The 18,435-nt window shown below is 33.2% G+C and overlaps 1 protein-coding gene and 2 long non-coding RNA genes across 3 annotated transcripts in view; 1 reads left to right on the top strand and 2 right to left on the bottom strand.

Annotated features, from left to right (window-relative positions):
* LOC147832859 (uncharacterized) overlaps positions 1-4,411 on the bottom strand; it is a 30,691-nt gene extending 26,280 nt beyond the window's left edge. Inside the window, exon 1 of the long non-coding RNA XR_015515079.1 lies at positions 4,245-4,411. This is a non-coding gene — a long non-coding RNA (uncharacterized LOC147832859). The remainder of the gene's footprint in view (positions 1-4,244) is intronic.
* The window catches only part of LOC137488296 (uncharacterized), a 724,224-nt gene that overhangs the window by 235,733 nt on the left and 470,056 nt on the right, over positions 1-18,435 (bottom strand). The window lies entirely within an intron of this gene.
* On the top strand, positions 1,819-8,970 carry uraha (urate (5-hydroxyiso-) hydrolase a). The gene is made up of 4 exons (NM_001045452.2): positions 1,819-1,962; positions 4,280-4,422; positions 8,386-8,521; positions 8,724-8,970. The coding sequence occupies exons 1-4, from the start codon at positions 1,915-1,917 to the stop codon at positions 8,811-8,813; spliced, it is 417 nt and encodes a 138-aa protein (NP_001038917.2). The 5' UTR covers positions 1,819-1,914; the 3' UTR covers positions 8,814-8,970.

Consider the following 18,435-nt stretch of genomic DNA (forward strand, 5'->3'; position numbering starts at 1 on the left):
TGGCTTGTATATGAAGTATAAATGATGCATATCACTTAAACATTAAAAATCAACATAAATCTAAATAACATCCATTAAAAATAGTGATAGTTATAAGTATATGCTTCTAGCATTTTTTCCCCCTCAAGGAGACTAAATGCTCCTGGATGTTAAGTGAAATTCATGCTGACTGTTAAAGCTTTAGATAATGATAAAAGTATAAACTGGAATAATTCAGCATTGTTTATATGGAGAGCAATTTTAAAATCTAAGGAGGTCTGATTGTCTTGACACTCCTAAGCACACTTGTCCAGCACTTTTGTACATGTCAGTTTTATCACCATTAAGCACGACCAAGGGTTGACCAATATGCTGCAGTCAAAAAAAAAGCAATTACTTCTGTTAAAAACATAAAATGCCAATGAAAATAGCTTATTTCACAATTTAGGACCAGCTACTATGAAAGCCTGGTCACATCTGCCTTTCAATCTCAACTTAGAAATACATAGTAATGCCTGATTTAACGATTGAAGACCCAGAATGGGTCGAGGTAATCGAAACTGGGAATCGATAAAAATTTTAATCGATAAGTGAAATCAACCTGGAATCTGAATTGATACAATTCTAATGATACCTAATCTAGGTCTTAAATCCTATTAAACAGGTCTTATTTTTGCTTTTGCTTTTTTCAGGTAATGCTATCTCGTCAGTACTCCCTTATAACTAATGTTTATAATTTGCCGATAGAGTGTTTTGTCAATATGTGTGCAAATGCGTTCTGTGTATGAGAGGTGCTGGTGCTAGCTTTGACTGTCTGCTAAATCTACATCTAGCTGGGTTTCATGTGTCCTGTATATGTACCATCAAGAGTTTAAGGTAAATCCTGTTTTAAATGGAATTCTGCTGTCATAAGTGTTCAGTTTATTTTTGTTTGAGCACAAAATACTGAAAAAAAATATGACAATCTATGCAGTGTATAAAAAAAATATAATATTTAGATAATGCTTACATAACACCGTTAAATAAAATAACATGAGAGCATGTGATCATCCAAGGACAGAGAAGTAAAGAGGCTCTTGCTCCTTTCAATTTGCATATAGGAGCAACAGGGGGACAGATGATGCAATGATAGCAGTGACTCATCATATTAATAAACATTTAGAGGATCCAAACTCATATGCGCGACTTTTATTTGTTGATTTTAGTTCAGCTTTTAACATGTTGCAGCCACATCTTTTAATTAAAAAATTGAATGAATTTAAAGTTCATCCATTATTAATTAAAAGGTATTACTTTTTTCTAACTGATCAAAGGCAGCAGGTTAGTGTAAATGGTACAATTTCTGAGCCAAAAATTTCTGAGTATGGAAGCTCCACAGGGCTGCGTTAGCTCACCTGTTTTGTTCACTCTGTATACAGATTCATGTAGATGTTCTTATTCTAATAATTACATTGTTAAATTTTCAGACAATACTGTCATCTTAGGGTTGTTGAATAAGAATAGAGATTTATCTAAATATTTTTCAGAGATTGGAAGATTTGCGAGTTGGTGCGACGACAATCTTTGAGATTTGAATGTCAGTAAGACAAAAGAGATGGTGTTTGACCCTAGAGGAATTGGTGATCATAGCCACTACCCAGTTGTGCATGTGTCTTGTGACAAGAAAATGTAATTGGTTCGATACAGAAACCTCAGAGTACAAATTCTTGTTTGGTTGCATAGTCACAATATCAATTCAAGGCAAATAACACAGAGGTCACTGTCTGGCGCTAAACTATGTAACCAAACAAGAATTTGTACTCTGAGGTATCTGTATCGAACCAATTACATTTTCTTGTCACAAGACACAGGCACAACTGGGTAGTGGCTCATTTGTGCTCTCACACTACACTGCTTCTGCTCCTGCTCCAGCTTATCAATTTAATTGCATTTTAGATGAACAGACTTCAACATATCAGAGGTCATATTGTTTCAGCAGATAAGGTAAGGTAACTTTTTTGAAATGCAAAAAATAATTTGTTTATATTCTTCCTCGTTATGAATTGCATTGAGACCTTGTTTTTTTTTTTCAACAACATTGAACCTTTTATTAACATTTTTAATAGTTTAAATTGGTATAATGTGTGGGTTTGTGTTGTATATTATGGTACAAAAACTTGTAATAAATTCCAGTACATTTTCTGTTATTTTAGAGGACTTTTCTCTATATATTCTCTAAATAGGTAAATGTTCTCTGTGTATGATTGCTTACACATTATTTGAAATGACTAAAATGTCAATAAGTCACTTTTAAACTGTAAAGTTGAGTTTTCAATAGCAAAAGTCAAAAAAGCAAAGATGAAGTTCCCATAATGGAATTCACAACAGTAAATAAACGGAAAACACAAAATATGGAAACGGTTCATTTACAGATTTAGTTTTTTCAAATTGCATTGATTTTCATTGCAATCATTGGTCCCATAACCACATTGTCTCCATGGCCAAAATAATAATTGATTATAAGCTGGGATTCATCCAGATAACAATAAAGAAAATTTTCAACTGTTATTAAACTTTAATTTTGGATATTTTATTAACCATGACAAGAAGTGCCAGACGGGTGTTTTTTCAAGGGTCAAAAAAACATAAAAATGTTTACTGGGCAATGACTGCTGAGGTTGTATCATTCACTGAATCTTTGATAGAATACGGTAAATCCTTAGTGTCGAGCCCTGAAAAGTCATGTGAAATAAAATCTAATTGCAATGCAACACTTTGAAGCCACAACCCATTTGCTTATGCTCATTGAACAAGATCATACAAAAGGACAAGAACAACAATAATGTTGAAAAACTGCTTGCTACTAGGCTAATGCCAAGCCTTGACTATCTGCTTCAGTCCAACATTCACATTAGAAGGATGATGAAGAAACCAGGATTTAAATTTCATCAAAACAATGAAACAAAACACAGCCAAGAAACTTTCAAGAGGTTTCAGAGAAAGAAAATCAAGCTGTAGAATGGCCCAGTAAATCACCCGACTTAAATCCAATGAAAATTTCAAAACAAAGCTCAGATTTGATAGACAAGAACCACAAAGTTCATCAAGATTGTTAAACTCTTTTGAATTCTGTGAAAAAACATCCCACCTGAGCACTTAATTGTCCATAGCTGTGACCCTTCTGGAATTTAGTTTGAGACCATTGGTTCATATTAAAAAGCTAAAGCTGTTCATTTTGATTAGAATTAACAATATAAGCAAAGATTGGATTACTATTGCTAAACTTCAGATCATTGTTGTAAGAACGTAGTTTTCGAAATGTAGTTTTGACGAATTACAAAAAGTTATCATGATGGTGAAAACCTGTACATTTGTAGTCTAACCATCTTCCACCTTCTGCAATCTTACTCCAAAAATGAAAAAAGGGCAGTTATAATAGCTAAAAATGTGGAAAAGTGGTGGTATTATGTAATTGTATTGTATTGCAATATGGAGAATTAGCTCATTGTTTTCTTTTTCTAGCTTAATCCCTTTATTCATCTGGGGTCACTACAGTGAAACCATCAACTTATCAAACATGTTTTACGCAGCAGATGCCTATCTAGCCCCAACCCCTTACTGGGAAACATCCATACACTCCCATCAACACATACACTACCAACAATATTGGCTTACCTAATTCACCGCATATCTTTGTACTTGACGACAAAACCCTAGCAAACACGGGGGAAACATGCAAACGACACAGTTGAGGCTCAAACCAGCAACCTTCTTGCTGTGAGCCAATTGTGCTACCCACTGCCCCACCATGTCACCCAATATGGAGCAATAAAGTGTTAATTTTAAATCAAAAATAATTCACAGATACTTAAAAATGAAATGATTTAATGACAATGACTTGAACTAAGTTACCCGAGAGTGAGACGATGAGCAGAAAGAAAGGCCCAAAGACAGAGTAAGATGGCAGTAACCAGTGAAGAAAGGCTCCAAATCAGGAAAGAACAGAACAGCAAAAGAGCCAGAGCAGGAAAAGAGTAGAGATAAGTTTACCACCTATTTTGTATCTTCCTTGACCATGTGAGCAAAGCCCAAATACTGAGACATACAAACTGACCAATCATTGTGTGACCACATCGTAAAACCCCTAAGGTACACACACATTCCTGATCTTATCAGCATCTGCCTTTGGAATCTGTATGAACCTTCTCGGTGAAAAAGACATGTTCTGTAATGGAAACAAATGCATATGATAATTTACATTCATTTCAAAATTGTTTATACTTTACCATCAGTTAGTTACTGTTGTTATATTCTTCTACAGCACATAAACATGTCTGCTACTCTGCCAAGTCCGCTTTCGACTCATGTGCTCAATATAGCCCAAGGAGTTCCTGGAGCCAATATGACCATTGTCCTCCATCGCCTTGACCCCGTCTCATCAGCCTGGAACATACTGACAACAGGGTAAACTGATAAGCAAATTATTTAACCGATTAACTGACATGTCATCATGTCAATGATTCGTTGTCAATTGGTGTCATTAAAATACATGTGCTGGTCTTATTAGAATATCTTTAAGAAGTGAAACTTAAAGAATGTATACATTCATTCCACACAGATTGATAAATTTGAATGATTATTTTCAGTTGATCAGAATACTTTAATATAACTTAAAACCCAATACAAAGAAAGGATTTTTAAGAAATATTGGCCAAGTAAAAAGTATAAAGATGGTATGAGTATAAAGTATAAATGTATACGTAAAAAGTATGCTCCATTTTTTTTTCTGTCCCGAGAGGTCATGTTTTGATCCTCGATTGGTCTCACGCAGTCTAGTGATGCGATTTAGCAGGTCAGAGTTCACCAAGCTTGAACTTTGCACCGCAGCAACTTGCGAAACTTGACGCATGACCCTGCGTTTCCAGTCTGACCCATTCGTGTGCATATGAATAGAAGTCTATGGGAGGAAAAGCCCAGTGTGACCACAGCTTTCTACTGTTGTGTGTGGCATGCTGTGCATACTACTTAGCATTTTGCAGAAGTAGATAAATGCTGGTCAAAAATTTAATTCAGCTCTGCAGAAACTTCCTGTCAGAAAAAAGGTGTTAAAACTGAACACAGAAAGCCTTAAGCTTTTATTGTTGTGAATAAAATTCCACCTGTTAATATCAGTTGCCTATTTAAGTTGAAGAAATGAAAGTTGTTGTGCACCTCCTTAATGTAAACTTTGCATTGAGGATAACAGAATTCTATGAATCGAATTATTCATTTGTATCCAATAAATAGTTACGATTTTTGACATTGAAGAAAAACCTCTCCTTACCTTATTTATTGAACACGCATGCAATTGAGAGATTATTCCAACAGTTGCTCTGATAGTGGCCTCCACCTCTTCTGCACTGTTGGGTCTGGCATGTCGCATTTTCTTCTTCACAATACCTCATAGATTTTCTATGGGGTTAATGACAGGTGAGTTTGCTGGCCACTTAAGAACAGATATAATGTGGTCGCTAAACCAGGTACTGGTAGCTTTGGCACTGTGTGCAGGTGCCAAGTCATGTTGGAAAATGAAACCTCTATCTCCATAAATTTGGTCAGCAGCAGGAAGCATGAAGTGCTCTAAAATGTTGTGGTATAGAGTTGTGTTGGCCTTGGACCTCAGAAAACACAGTGGAGCAACACATGCAGGTAACATAGCACTCCAAATCATTACTGACTATGGAAACTTTACACTGTACCTTAAGCAACATGGATTATGTGCCTCTCCTCTTCTCTAGACTGTGACCCTATTTTTTTTTTCATCAGAGAACATAACTTTAGATCACTCAGAAGCAGTCCAATCTTTAGCCCAATATGCTTCTGATGCTGTCTGTTGTTCAAGAGTGGCTTGACATAAGAAACATGACATTTAAAACCATATAAATGTCTGGCATTTATACATCTGTGCAAAGTGGTTCTTGAAGCACTGACTCCAGCTGTAGTCCATTCTTTGTGAATCTCTCCCACATTTGAATGGGTTTTGTTCTCTCCTGAGTGCAGTTATCCTTAACTAGACTGAGAGACCATTTAAAGGCTTTTACAGGTGTTTTGAGTTAATTAGCTGATTAGAGTATGGCACCAGGTGTCTACTGAACCTTTTCACCATATTCACATTTTTTGAGATATTGAATTTAAGGGTATCATTAGTTGTCATCAAAATTAAAAGAAATAAACACTTGAAATATATCAGTATGTGTGGAATGAGTGTATATTGAGTGTATACTTGTTATACAAGTTTAACTTTTTTTTCATAAATTTAGTTTGATAAATCAACTTAAAGATATACTAATTCTAGACAAGCACCTGTGCACTTCATCCATGTAGGAACTTCTGTTTAACTGTATCTTGAGAGCCCTGATCTTATAGAGAGCTTTATACCTACTCACTGCAACTGATATATCAGGATATATGACCTTATATATATTCTGATATGGCAGAATGACCTTATATTATTAGTTTTCTGCAAGCTGGTAATGTCTAAATTGTAGTGTTTATGTGCAGATTGTTTAATTATGATATTGCTAGACCTAAAAAAAGTCATATTAGGATTCTCTTGCTTACTGATTGTTACAGTTTAATACATGAGTTTTGAAGGTAGGCCTAATTGTTATTAACTTTTGTTAAACTATATAACTATGACATTTAACTTGAAAAAATGTTATGCTAGTGCTCCATGTTTATTTGTAATTTTCAATAAATTTACAAAGATATTCATGTTGTCATAATGGGCTATAGTTTGTAGAAATTTGTAGAAGATCATTAATTAAATAAATTATTACAACAAAACAACACATAGAAAAGTGATGTACAGAATACTTTTTGAATGTGGTGCAATAACTACTATAATGATTGTGTGAAGTATCTAAATGTGCAAGCTTTGTGCAAAAGTACATTTACATTAAAAATAAAAAAATAATCATAATAAAAATATATAACAGTGTACTGGAATATCATGGAATTTCGTAAGGTCCGGTATAATTTCTTTCAACTCCATTTGATTAGATTGATGCAGGCATTCACCAGACAAGCTAAACATTGTAACCAGCGGATATGACACTAAAAACCACATGCAGGTTTAATAGCAAGGTCAGGTAAGCTATGGTCAATACAGGGGCATACAGATGTATACAGGCAATCCATAAACCTAGTCAAAGTAACAGGCAAGAGGTCAGATGGTAGGCAGCAGGCAGGGATAAACAGACTAACAACACAGAAAAACAAGACAAAGTAAACGCATTGTAATGTGATGTAAACAAGACTCTGCGAGTGAAGTGAGTGTGTGTGCTACTTAAGTAGTGTGTGTAATTAGTCCTTGACAATCCTCTGGTGGTGTCTGTGCCATCAGTCAGGATGAGGAAAATGTGTGTGAGAGTGGAGTACATTGTATGGAGATAAATAAAATGGTGGATTTGTAGTCCGTAAACTATTGTGTGTGAATTCCAGCGATCTGTGGAGTTAGAATCGCTGGTGATCATGACACATATCAAGATAATATAACTTTTAATAGCTGTGGTTTCAATATGACCACTTTAAAACCTGTGTGTTAAAAAGTAACTGGCATTGTTATTCTCATAGTGAATATTAAAGTCATGCGAACATGTTTTCAAGCTAAAAAACATTTTAATATTATGTTACTATTTTAACACATTATTTTAATAGTATTAATATAGAAGCACAACAACAGCTTGTTTTATGTTCATTAGTTAAATTAGGTTTTTCAGTTTGTGAAAGTCTGAGATTTTAAAATTTAGCTTAAAGTGCACAGGAACAGTGGGCATCCCATTCTCCATTCGCATGCTGGATAGAGGATTGAAATAAAATTTTTATTTTAATTCTAAAATATGTCAGATAGTGCATAGATCTATAGCAGCAACTGGCTAAAGGGTAAGAGTGACCTGTGTGAGAGCAGTGGGCTGCCTGGAAAGTCTCAAAAACACACAAAATCAGGGTGAATCAAACATGAAAGATGGTTTGCACATTCATAGGGATAATTAACTTGCAAATTTGTCAAATATTCAAAACTTCCTGTACACTGTTATACATTTGTATGTATTTGTATTTTATGATTTTATGTATTTTTATTTTGTAGCCATAAATTGTTAATATACTGTCAATTTAGTTTAAATGTATTGTGCATGTGAATTTAGCTACTCATGCATAAATAATATCAGTGAATTCTTTGTAAAACTATCTAGCCCCATTAATGCCTTCCAAATATTTTTATGTTAATCTATAGTGTATATTAATATAATATTAATATAAATAACAATATATATAATTCATATTAACAGCAAATCTTGACATGGCCTAAGCAATATGTATCAGTTTTGTCTAAATAATTGAAAAAGATTTTAATGGACATTAAAATTGAATGTTTGTGAATTATAGGATTACTAATGATGATGGGCGGTGTCCTGGGTTAATCACAAAAGAAAACTTCATTGCTGGTGTGTATAAAATGAGATTTGAGACTGGAAAATACTGGGATGCTTTGGGCGAGACATGCTTCTATCCATATGTAGAGGTATGGAAAAACTACATAACGCACACAGGTCATTTTAATTCCTGGACCTGGGGACTTAATTCAGTTCATAGAACTGTGAGTCTCAAAATTGAGCGTGTTAACTAGAATGATTGGTTGGTCCCCAGGACCAGGAATGAAAACCACTAACTTGCCATTCTTTTGACAATTTTTTCAATAACAACTGATATTTCCTTTTTTTCAGATTGTCTTTACCATCACTAATACATCACAGCATTACCATGTTCCTCTACTTCTGAGTCGTTTCTCTTATAGTACATACAGGGGAAGCTAAAGGTAAAACTGCTTGTATTTTACAGTGCTGTACTTGTATGCTCCCACTGTAACCACTTTGTTATAATCTTCAGTTGTTAGTCATTTAAGTATTTTGTTGATGACTTGAACATTACATGTTAATGTAGAGGATCAATAAATTTTGAGTTGACACATCAGAAATTTGTCATGTATTTGTTTGTTTGTATGAATCATAAAATGATCATGAAAAAACAATCGGTAACACTGTAGAAGGATGTCATTTGGCATGCAATGCACAAACACATGAGTATACTGCTGTACAAATCCACTGTATTATGAGGTTTAAGGTGGCAGCTGAAGTGCAGCAAGGAGTATGCATCTTTAATGTCAGTTCCCATCCATTGACAAGTAAGCATGAGTTATATATCCATATGGAACAGTGCCCTAACTCTTTCCCCAAGATAACTTATCAATTCAGAGAAAGCACTTTATTGTGGTAAGGGAAGCCCTTACACATGTCCTGAGTGGGAAACACTCTGTCTTCTGGGAATGAAATATAAGACAAAGTAAGATCGTAGGTAAAAATGTTATGTAAAGAAATTATGCAACCTTCCTTTAGAGTAGTTTCTTCATTATCACAGCTTGCCAGAGTGAAATGATCTGCCTTCATTAATCAGCAGGAGGATGAAAATGTGTTTTATCCAACCTGAATTTAAGTGGGGATAAAACATAAATGTAAATATAGAATAAAATACTTTTTTGTTGTTTGAAGGCATATTTGGTTCTTTGCTTTGATATATATTCCTAGAAGAGATTTTTCTGAGGGAAATCAAATTAAGATGAAAATCATCAAAAAGGCTGGTAGTGGCTGGCAACTTAAAAAAATGTAAAATAAAAAAACACTGACAGTGAAGAAATGAAAAGTGACATTTTTGATTTCAGTTTGCACTCAAAATAGATGTGTACTGTACTTGCGCCCAAATGCATGGTTTCGGATTAAGTTTATTAAGGTAAAAGTCATAGTTAGTGGATTGGTAATAGTGAAAATTATACCTTAAAATCAGATAAGAGTTGAATACATTCACTCATAACTTTTTATTGCATATTTATATTTATAAACTACTCAATCATCACTGTTAAATGCCACTGAAACTGGAGTAAAGAAAAGCATTTTCCCATTACCTACAATAAAGAAACGTGAATAGTGTGATTTCAGTATTTTGTACTTAAACATTATATTTCCAAAAGTTTTGGATCCGTATAATTCATTGAAATAAGAAGTTTCCATTACTGCCTTTATGTCCACAGGGGTTTAAAATTCAGCATCTAGCCATGCAGACAGCTTCTACAAACATTTGTGAAAAAAACTAGTTCATACACTCAGTGCATTTATTTTTAAACACATGCCATAATATATTAAATATCTACCTTTACCAAATGGTAGATATGTTGGTTTATGGTAAAAGTACCAGAATATGCTATCAGAAAATATGAAGTGTAAGACTAATTTATTTACAAACATAATCAAAATAAATCACTTTTGAACACTAAATCATTTTTATTGTTTGTTTGAAGCATGGCATAAAATATTTCAAATTCTCATTTAACATCTTTTCTTGTTAGTTTTTTTTTTTTTTTTTTACAAAAAAAATGTAGTAGTGCAACATGATTATGTTTGTTTAATTTTTTTGTAAACCATTTGTAAACATGTGTAAACCATTATTTAAAACAATCCTTTTAATTACTTGAACATTCATTATTTAAAACAGTCAAAACAAAACCCTTTGATAGAGCGGCAGTCAAAGGGATAAGGGATAGGTTGCCATCTGTGTTGTGTAATAAATGCAGTCATGAAATTCCTTACTACTAAATATGCCAAGGTCAACAGATAGTGGTGGTACTATAACAAAGTAGAAGCAACAAAGTGGAAGCAACAACAAACAGCCAACAAAGAGCTCAAAGCCATGATATATCTCTTAAAATTACATTTAAAGATTTAATAGAAAATTCAATACAATCATATATATATATATATATATATATATATATATATATACATATATATATATATATATATATATATATATATATATATATATATATATATATATATAAATTTTTTTTCTTGTCTGCTCTTCTAAACTATGAAAGTATGCTCTCCCCTCCGTCATTTGGCCCTTGAATGAATGTAATGTTCAATCATCTTTTCAACATAAATACTATCTAGTTAGATATCTAAGAATATATCAGCCTCATATTCCACCTGTTAATGACACCCTGTTAACATTTTTAAAATAAAGTTGGTAATTCAACTTAACTTGGTAAGTTTTTGCTGTCTCAACTAGTCTGTTATAGAGTGTTTGTCCACTCAACTTAAAAACATACTGAACCAGCACCCTTTAAATTGTGCCCCATACTTCCAATCCAGCAGGTAGCGGAATATGCACCATTAATTAAGTTTGCCAACCGCCAGTTAAGAAATCAGACACATGGAATTTTTTTGCCAGGTTTTTTAATTGTTTAGTCATCTCATTTGATAAGTAATCCTACTTCAAATGTGTAATAACTTTTAAAATGACATATATATGTACTGATAGTTAATGTATTGTTCACAGTATAAATGTTTCTTGAGCAGATTAGACCTTTGCTAATGCATGTGGAGTTTGGCCACATTTATAATGCTTAGTAAAGATTGTTTTAGGTTTGAATTTGCAATATCTCAATATGTGTATAAAAAGTAGGACTTTCTTTTTCCCTGACTGATCTACTACAGGTATTTTTATATAGACTTTAATGGATCTCAAATGTATATTCAATGGAAGACATTTTAGAAAAATATTAACAGTAGTTCATTTAAATGTAATTTTCTCATTTTAAAGGTTGTTCCAAGAGCAGACTGACTTAAAGATATTTTACCAGTATTCATTCATTCATTTTCTTGTCGCCTTAATCCCTTTATTAATCAAGGGGTCGCCACAGCGGAATGAACCACCAACTTATCCAGCAAGTTTTTACACAGCGGATGCCCTTCCAGCCACAACCAATCTCTGGGAAACATCCACACACACATACACTCATACACAGCTTAGTGTTTTTAAATAAAAAGATTTTTTACTGTTTTGCATTTCTTATATAAACACAGATTCTGAACAAGAGCTGAGCAGTGGAAATCCGTAACTTTTAATGAACATTGGAGCAGACATACATTGAAATAAAGATGCTGAGATCAGATTTTTGTGTTCTGGGCCCGGATTTTCAAATGGTTTAATCCGTATAAAATTGATCTGGATTTAGTAATCCTTTTTTGTGATCCGTGATCATGTAATCCAGCTTACTTTTTGAGCCAGTTTTTCAAAGCAACATCGGGTTGCATCAATCTGATCCGGATAGAAACTTTTCAGGAACACTAAATCTGGACCGGGATGAACAGGATAGGAAATCACAACGTAGAACTAAAGATATGTAAAGAGCAACAAGTAGAAATATAGATGTATTGAATTTAAAAAAAAAAGACTTTGTCAAAAACTCTACAATAATTTTATACTTTCTCATCTGATGTGGAGAGAGCAGCTTGTCTGAGTGTCACCTTTAGGAGGCAGATCTCAAGTCTGGCCTTGGTTTGCTGCAGTTTGGTCAGAGTCAGTTGTTCCTCTACCAGACGAAGCTGTGCTTCTGCCCTTTCAGTCTCTTTTTGCAATTGTTAAAAGTGATTTCAAAAATCAGCGATTGCCATTATTTGGATTTTTTGGTTATTCTGTAATTATTGCATGCATCACTAATAAATATTCAAAAAAATATATATATATTTTCCATTGTAATGAATATATACAGGAGAAGTCAGAATTATTATCCCCCTGAATTATTAGCCGCCCGGTAAATTTTTTCCTCCAGTTTCTGTTTAATGGAGAGCAGATTATTTTTAACACATTTCTAATCATAAAAGTTTTGATAACTCATTTCTAATAACTGATTTATTTTATCTTTGCCATGATGACAGTTAATATTTGACTAGATATTTTTAAGACACTTCTACACAGCTTAAAGTGACATTTAAAGGCTTAACTAGGTTATTTAGGTTAACTAGGCAGGTTAGGTTAATTAGGCAAGTTATTGTAAAAGGATAGTAGTCTATTGAAAGAAAATAAAGCTTAAAGGGGCTAATAATTTTGACCTTAAAATGGTTTTAAAATAACTAAAAACTGCTTTTACTCTGCTTTTGCTGAAATAAAACAAATAAGACTGTCTCCAGAAGAAAAAAAAATATTATCAGACATACTGTGAAAATTTCCTTGCTCTGTTAAACATCATTTGGGGGAAAAAAATCAAAGGGGGGCTAATAATTCTGACTTAAACTGTATATCAATTAGTGACAGAATAAACTATATTGTTTTTGGTCAATTTTGACAGCTGTTTGGGGGATTATTTTATGAGGTCAAACTCTCTATTTTGATGTAGGTCTATACTGAAAGGCTGAATACGTTAAAGCCTACCTAATCACTGTAGCCTGATGGATGAACAAATACAATTAAACCTTATGAATAAATGGGATATCTTGTAAGATACTGCATGATCCAAATCTAGTTTTGTTTGATAATTTTTTAAAGTTTTTATTACATTTTGGGCATGAAATCCATGATGAATCCACCCTTCTGATGGGATCAGTTTAATCCAGGTTTTTTGGATCAAAGTGATCCAAATCCTACAAAAAAAGTCTGAAAACCCCAAACTAAATGCTTGATCCGGATCAAAACCAAGATCAGATTATGTGATCTAATCTGATTATGTAATCCATTTTTTCTTTTGAAAAACCCATTTTCAAGATTTGATCCAATACCTTATCCAAGCCCTGGATAAGGTCCGGCCCTGGGCCCTGGGCCCGGTTTTTCAAAAGGTTTAATCCGGATCAAATTGATCCGGATTTAGTAGTCCTGTTTTTATGATCTGTGATCACGTAATCCAGCTTACTTTTAGAGCCAGTTTTTCAAAGCAACATCGGATTGCATCAATTTGATCCGGATATGAACTTTTCAGGATTACTAAATCTGGATTACCAGTGCTCAACCACAATGTAGATAGACAGGCCTGTGTAAAGAGCAACAAATATAATAGCCAGTGTGGGGTCAATATAACTTTATTTTTATCTGAAATAAAAACTAAGAAAATTTTATAAATAATAAAATAATAATAATAATAATAATAAATAATAAAAACAAGAAAAACCCCACCCCATCCCAACCGTTGCAGGTCTTAGTCTGCTCATCTAAGACCTGCAACACTGTACATTGAGGATATTTATAATAAGTTTCAAATATAGATGTAAATAAAAAAACACTTCATGTCAAAAACTCCACAATAATCTCAGACTTCCTCATCTGATGTGGAGAGACCAGCTCGTCTGAGGCCTTTAGGAGGCAGATCTAAAGTCTTGCCTTGGTTTGCTGCAGTTTGGTCAGAGTCAGTTATTCTCTGCCAGATGAAGCTGTGCTTCTGCCCTTTCAATCTCTTTTTGCAATTGTTGAAAGAGAAATCTAAAGTCATTGCCATTCTTTGCATTTTTATTTTTGGTTATTCTGTTATCATTGTATGCATCACTAATAAATATTCTAAAAAGAAAAATATTTTCCATTGTGATAATTATATATAATTATAATTATATATGTATATCAATTAGTGACAGAATTTTTTTTATTGTTTTTGGTAAATTTTGACAGCTGATTGGGGGATTATTTTTTGAGGCCAAACTCTTTCTACTTTGCTGTAGGCCTATACTGAAAGGCTGAATACGTTAAAGCCATTAAACACTATAGCCTGACGGATGAACAAATAAAATTAAAACCTTGTGAATAAATAGTATATCTCGTAAGATACTGCATGATCCAAAAATAGTATTATTTAATACATTTTTAAGTTTTCATTACATTTTAGGCATGAAATCCACCCTTCTGATGGGATCAGTTTAATCCAGGTTTTTTGGATCAAAGTGATCCGAATCCTACAAAAAAGGTCTGAAAAACCCAAAGTAAAGGTTTGATCTGGATCAAAACCAAGATTGGATTACGTGATCTAATCCGATTAGGTAATCCGTTTTTTCTTTTGAAAAAAACATTTTCAAGATTTGATCCAATCCCTTATTCAAAATCCTAGTGGATTACTTTTGAAAAACCGGGCCCTGGTGTCAGTCACACCCTCGGCTGGTTCCTGCAGCTCCAATCACCGCTCTCGCTCACCAACCACCTCTCACCACACCCGTGCACAATCAGCAGCATACTAATTACCTGCACCTGAACCCACAATTACTGGACACCATAAATATCCACCTCTTTTTCTGATTCATCGGCTGGTATCGAAGTTGGGTGGTTCATATCACTGGCTTGCCTGCTTCCACTCCACTTCTTCCATGGATGTCTGAATGAGGGAAGTGACTAAGCTATTTTGGTGTTTACCTGAAGATCCGATGTTTACCTGATGAGCTGTGTGTGTATGAGATCGCCAACATCTACTACACTCCTGCTTCATCACTCTGATTCAGTAATGTTGTTTTGAAAAACCCTCAAAAGATAACCTTTCTTGCGTTAAACTGTGACAGTGTCAAAGTCCTGGTGCCATTTTTTTATTTTTCCTCAGAGTCTGTGTTGTGTATTTTATTTTATAGTTTTACAGTTGTTGCACATTTTTACTTTACAATTACTTTGTAAAAATACTTTATGGGAAAAAAAAATACTTTGTAAAGACAATTATGTAGTATTTTATGTGTAAATGCTAAATTAGGAGTTAAGACCTTTTAATAAAAAAATAAAATAAAAAATAAAAAGTGTTACCTTTTGATTTTTATGGTTCATCTGAGTATTAGTAGACTGTCGGTTTTAATATCTGTTGATGCTGCTCCTTCATCAGACATTTAACTGACTATAAGAAACTTTACAAGTAGGTGTCTACTTGCACTAACCCTAACCTAACAGTATAATCTACTGAGAATTATTTGGCATGTAGATGCAGTGTAATTTTAAATTAAACAAACGGACCATTAAAATAAAGTGTGAATGAATGTGTAATGTGTTTTTTTTTCATCTGTTTAGTTTCTAATTGAGAAAATTTGCTAGATTAAGTTTAGTAAATTTGAACATTTAGGTTAATGTATTTAAAATAACTTGGCAAGTGTTGCTTACTTGATAATGTAAGTTTACCTACTAAAAATAAACTTTGCAAGTCCAGTTCACTTGAAATAAGTAATTGGGTCAATTATTAACTGTCCACTAAACATTTTAAGTTGAGAACTTGGATAATTCAGTCAATACAACAACTGAGTCAATGCAACAAGATAATTTAACTAAGTTAAGTGAACAAATCAATTTTTACATTGTAGCTTTAGCTTGTCTTGTTTATGCTACAGCTCTAAAAAGTTAGTTTTATTATGGAGTTATTCTTCACTGTGATGCCAATGACATAACTCTATATCTTGAAAAACATTCAATATTCTTTGTCACAAAATACAGTGAAATACAGTCCATACATGCCGTCACACAATGCTATAGTATTAGAACTGCAATAAATAAATATACATTTTATATACATGGATACAAAATCGAAGTAATGGTATGGACAAAACAACTGTAGTCAAAGTCATCGCAATAAGACACAGGACTCTATGCATGAACGCGTGTTTACTTCCACATTGCGCATTTTACAGATGGCAAAACCCAGGCCTTCTGGGAATGGCAAAGAGGGGAGGTTTACACTCGATATGAATGAGAATCCTGTACCAATGAATGCCCAAAATCTGGAACATGAATATTTTCAGTTCCAGAGCCAACTTGGGTGAGTGAGGCATCATTGAATGTTGTTGATGGCTCTTTTGGGAGCTCTTGGATGAGTTTTCGCTGTGCTCTTGGGATAATTTTGGTCAGCCGGCCACTCCTGGGTGTGGCTATCCATACAGTAAAAATATATATTTTTCCTCACCAAAATATGTTTTAAACATGTGTTAAATGTTCTATCTGTGAATTTTATTTTTCTTAAATCAAAAATATATTTTATTTTAACCAAATTTTTTTTCTAAATAGATTTTCTATTTCTAAATATATTTTAGGGTGAAAAAAAATACATTTTGAATTTCACTGTAAAATTTGATCAAAGTGTCCATTATTTAAAATGTTTAAATGTGTAAGTAATTTAATAGAATAATAATACCTTATAATTTATTAATTAATAATAATAATAATAATTAATATGTAACAGACATGCATCATGTGTATCATAAACTGTTGAATACAAACAAAATGTTTAGTTTCTGAGATTCAAAATTATTAGCCTCTTGAAGCTAATCTTTTCCCCAATAGTCTACAGAACATTGTTATAACTTGCCTAATTACCCTTTCCTGCCCAGTTAACCTATATAACCTAGTTAAGCCTTTAAATGTCACTTTAAGCTGTATAGAAGTGTTAAGTAGAGCTTGAGAAGTATTGCAAAGAGGAATGGGTAAAAATTACCAAAGACAGGTGTGCCAAGCTTGTGGTATCATATTCAAAAAGACTTGTGGCTGTAATTGCTGCCAAACAATTTCAAAAAATCTTTTTTCACATTGTTATTATGGGGTATTGTGTGTAGAATTTTGAGGAAATAAATTAATTTAATAAATTTTGTTATAAGGCTGTAACATGGAAAAGGTGAAGTTTACAGATGCACTGTACATCAGTTACTAGTGTTTTTGTGTGCTTAAGGATGGGGTTTTCAAACAGTGGATGTTTCTGTCCAGGGTTCACAAGCATTGCGAGGTATTTGAATGATTGACAGCAGTTTCGAACAGAGAGGCCTGCTTCTCGAACAGCGCGAGAGGACTGAATTCAGTTAACTTTTGCAGTGTATTGCTGTCAAATACATGCTTATTACTTAAAATGCCCATCTTAGTGTTTATTTTTGTGAACCACTTTGTTCAAGTTTGTTCGAAAAAAAAAGTGTTTAGGAGAGTTTTAATAGAGCAACATCCTCAGATACATGCAGAAAATAGGATTAAAAAGCAGACATGGCAATAGTGCAAAACAAATTTAATTTACCATTTCAAATAAATCAATAAATATAAAGTATAGTAACCCATGTCAGTTGTACTTTTTATATAATATTGTTTTAGAAATTCTGCAACCATGAGTCAGTAACCCTCTCTGAAGATAAGTTGTAATCAGAATGTGTGTAAAAATGAGAGGTCAACTGTCTGGCTTTGTCAATAAAAAAAATTAATTTACTATTTAAAGAAACAGGTGAGAAACTTTTTCAGTTCAGTAATGATGAAATAAAAAGCATTGTAAATATGAGTAGTTAGTAGCAGTAGTCACTGCCTGTTAAACAAACAATAATAAAAGGCTGATTTATTATTTTTTTTGTTAGCAGCCATTGGCATAGTTTTAGGCCCTAGGTAAAATGATACTTAACAAGGCTCACTTCACCATTACTATTGGTCAGTATAGCTGCCCTGAATTTCTTCTAGTTTAGTTTAACACCCCAATTCCTTTGTCTTTTGCATATTATTAGCCTAAATAACCTGATGATTAACTGTAAAATTATTACTGTGGTTATATACGATAGCTTAATTAACTGAATAACCACAATTAAATATAATTTCTATGTCTTTAATAAAAAAATATTTGCAATGCTTTGTTAATTGTTGAAA

Source organism: Danio rerio, chromosome 18 (assembly GCF_052040795.2).
Source record: "Danio rerio strain M-AB ecotype USA chromosome 18, GRCz13ab, whole genome shotgun sequence".
Taxonomy (NCBI): domain Eukaryota; kingdom Metazoa; phylum Chordata; class Actinopteri; order Cypriniformes; family Danionidae; genus Danio; species Danio rerio.

What these genes read in the sequence shown, in the direction of transcription:
- uraha (NM_001045452.2), top strand. Translation starts at nt 1,915, where the DNA reads ATGAACAGACTTCAACATATCAGAGGTCATATTGTTTCAGCAGATAAG. An exon ending in ATATTGTTTCAGCAGATAAG is followed by an intron (nt 1,963 to 4,279) that starts GTAAGGTAACTT and finishes ATTCTTCTACAG; the next exon opens with CACATAAACATGTCTGCTAC. An exon ending in TGGAACATACTGACAACAGG is followed by an intron (nt 4,423 to 8,385) that starts GTAAACTGATAA and finishes TGTGAATTATAG; the next exon opens with GATTACTAATGATGATGGGC.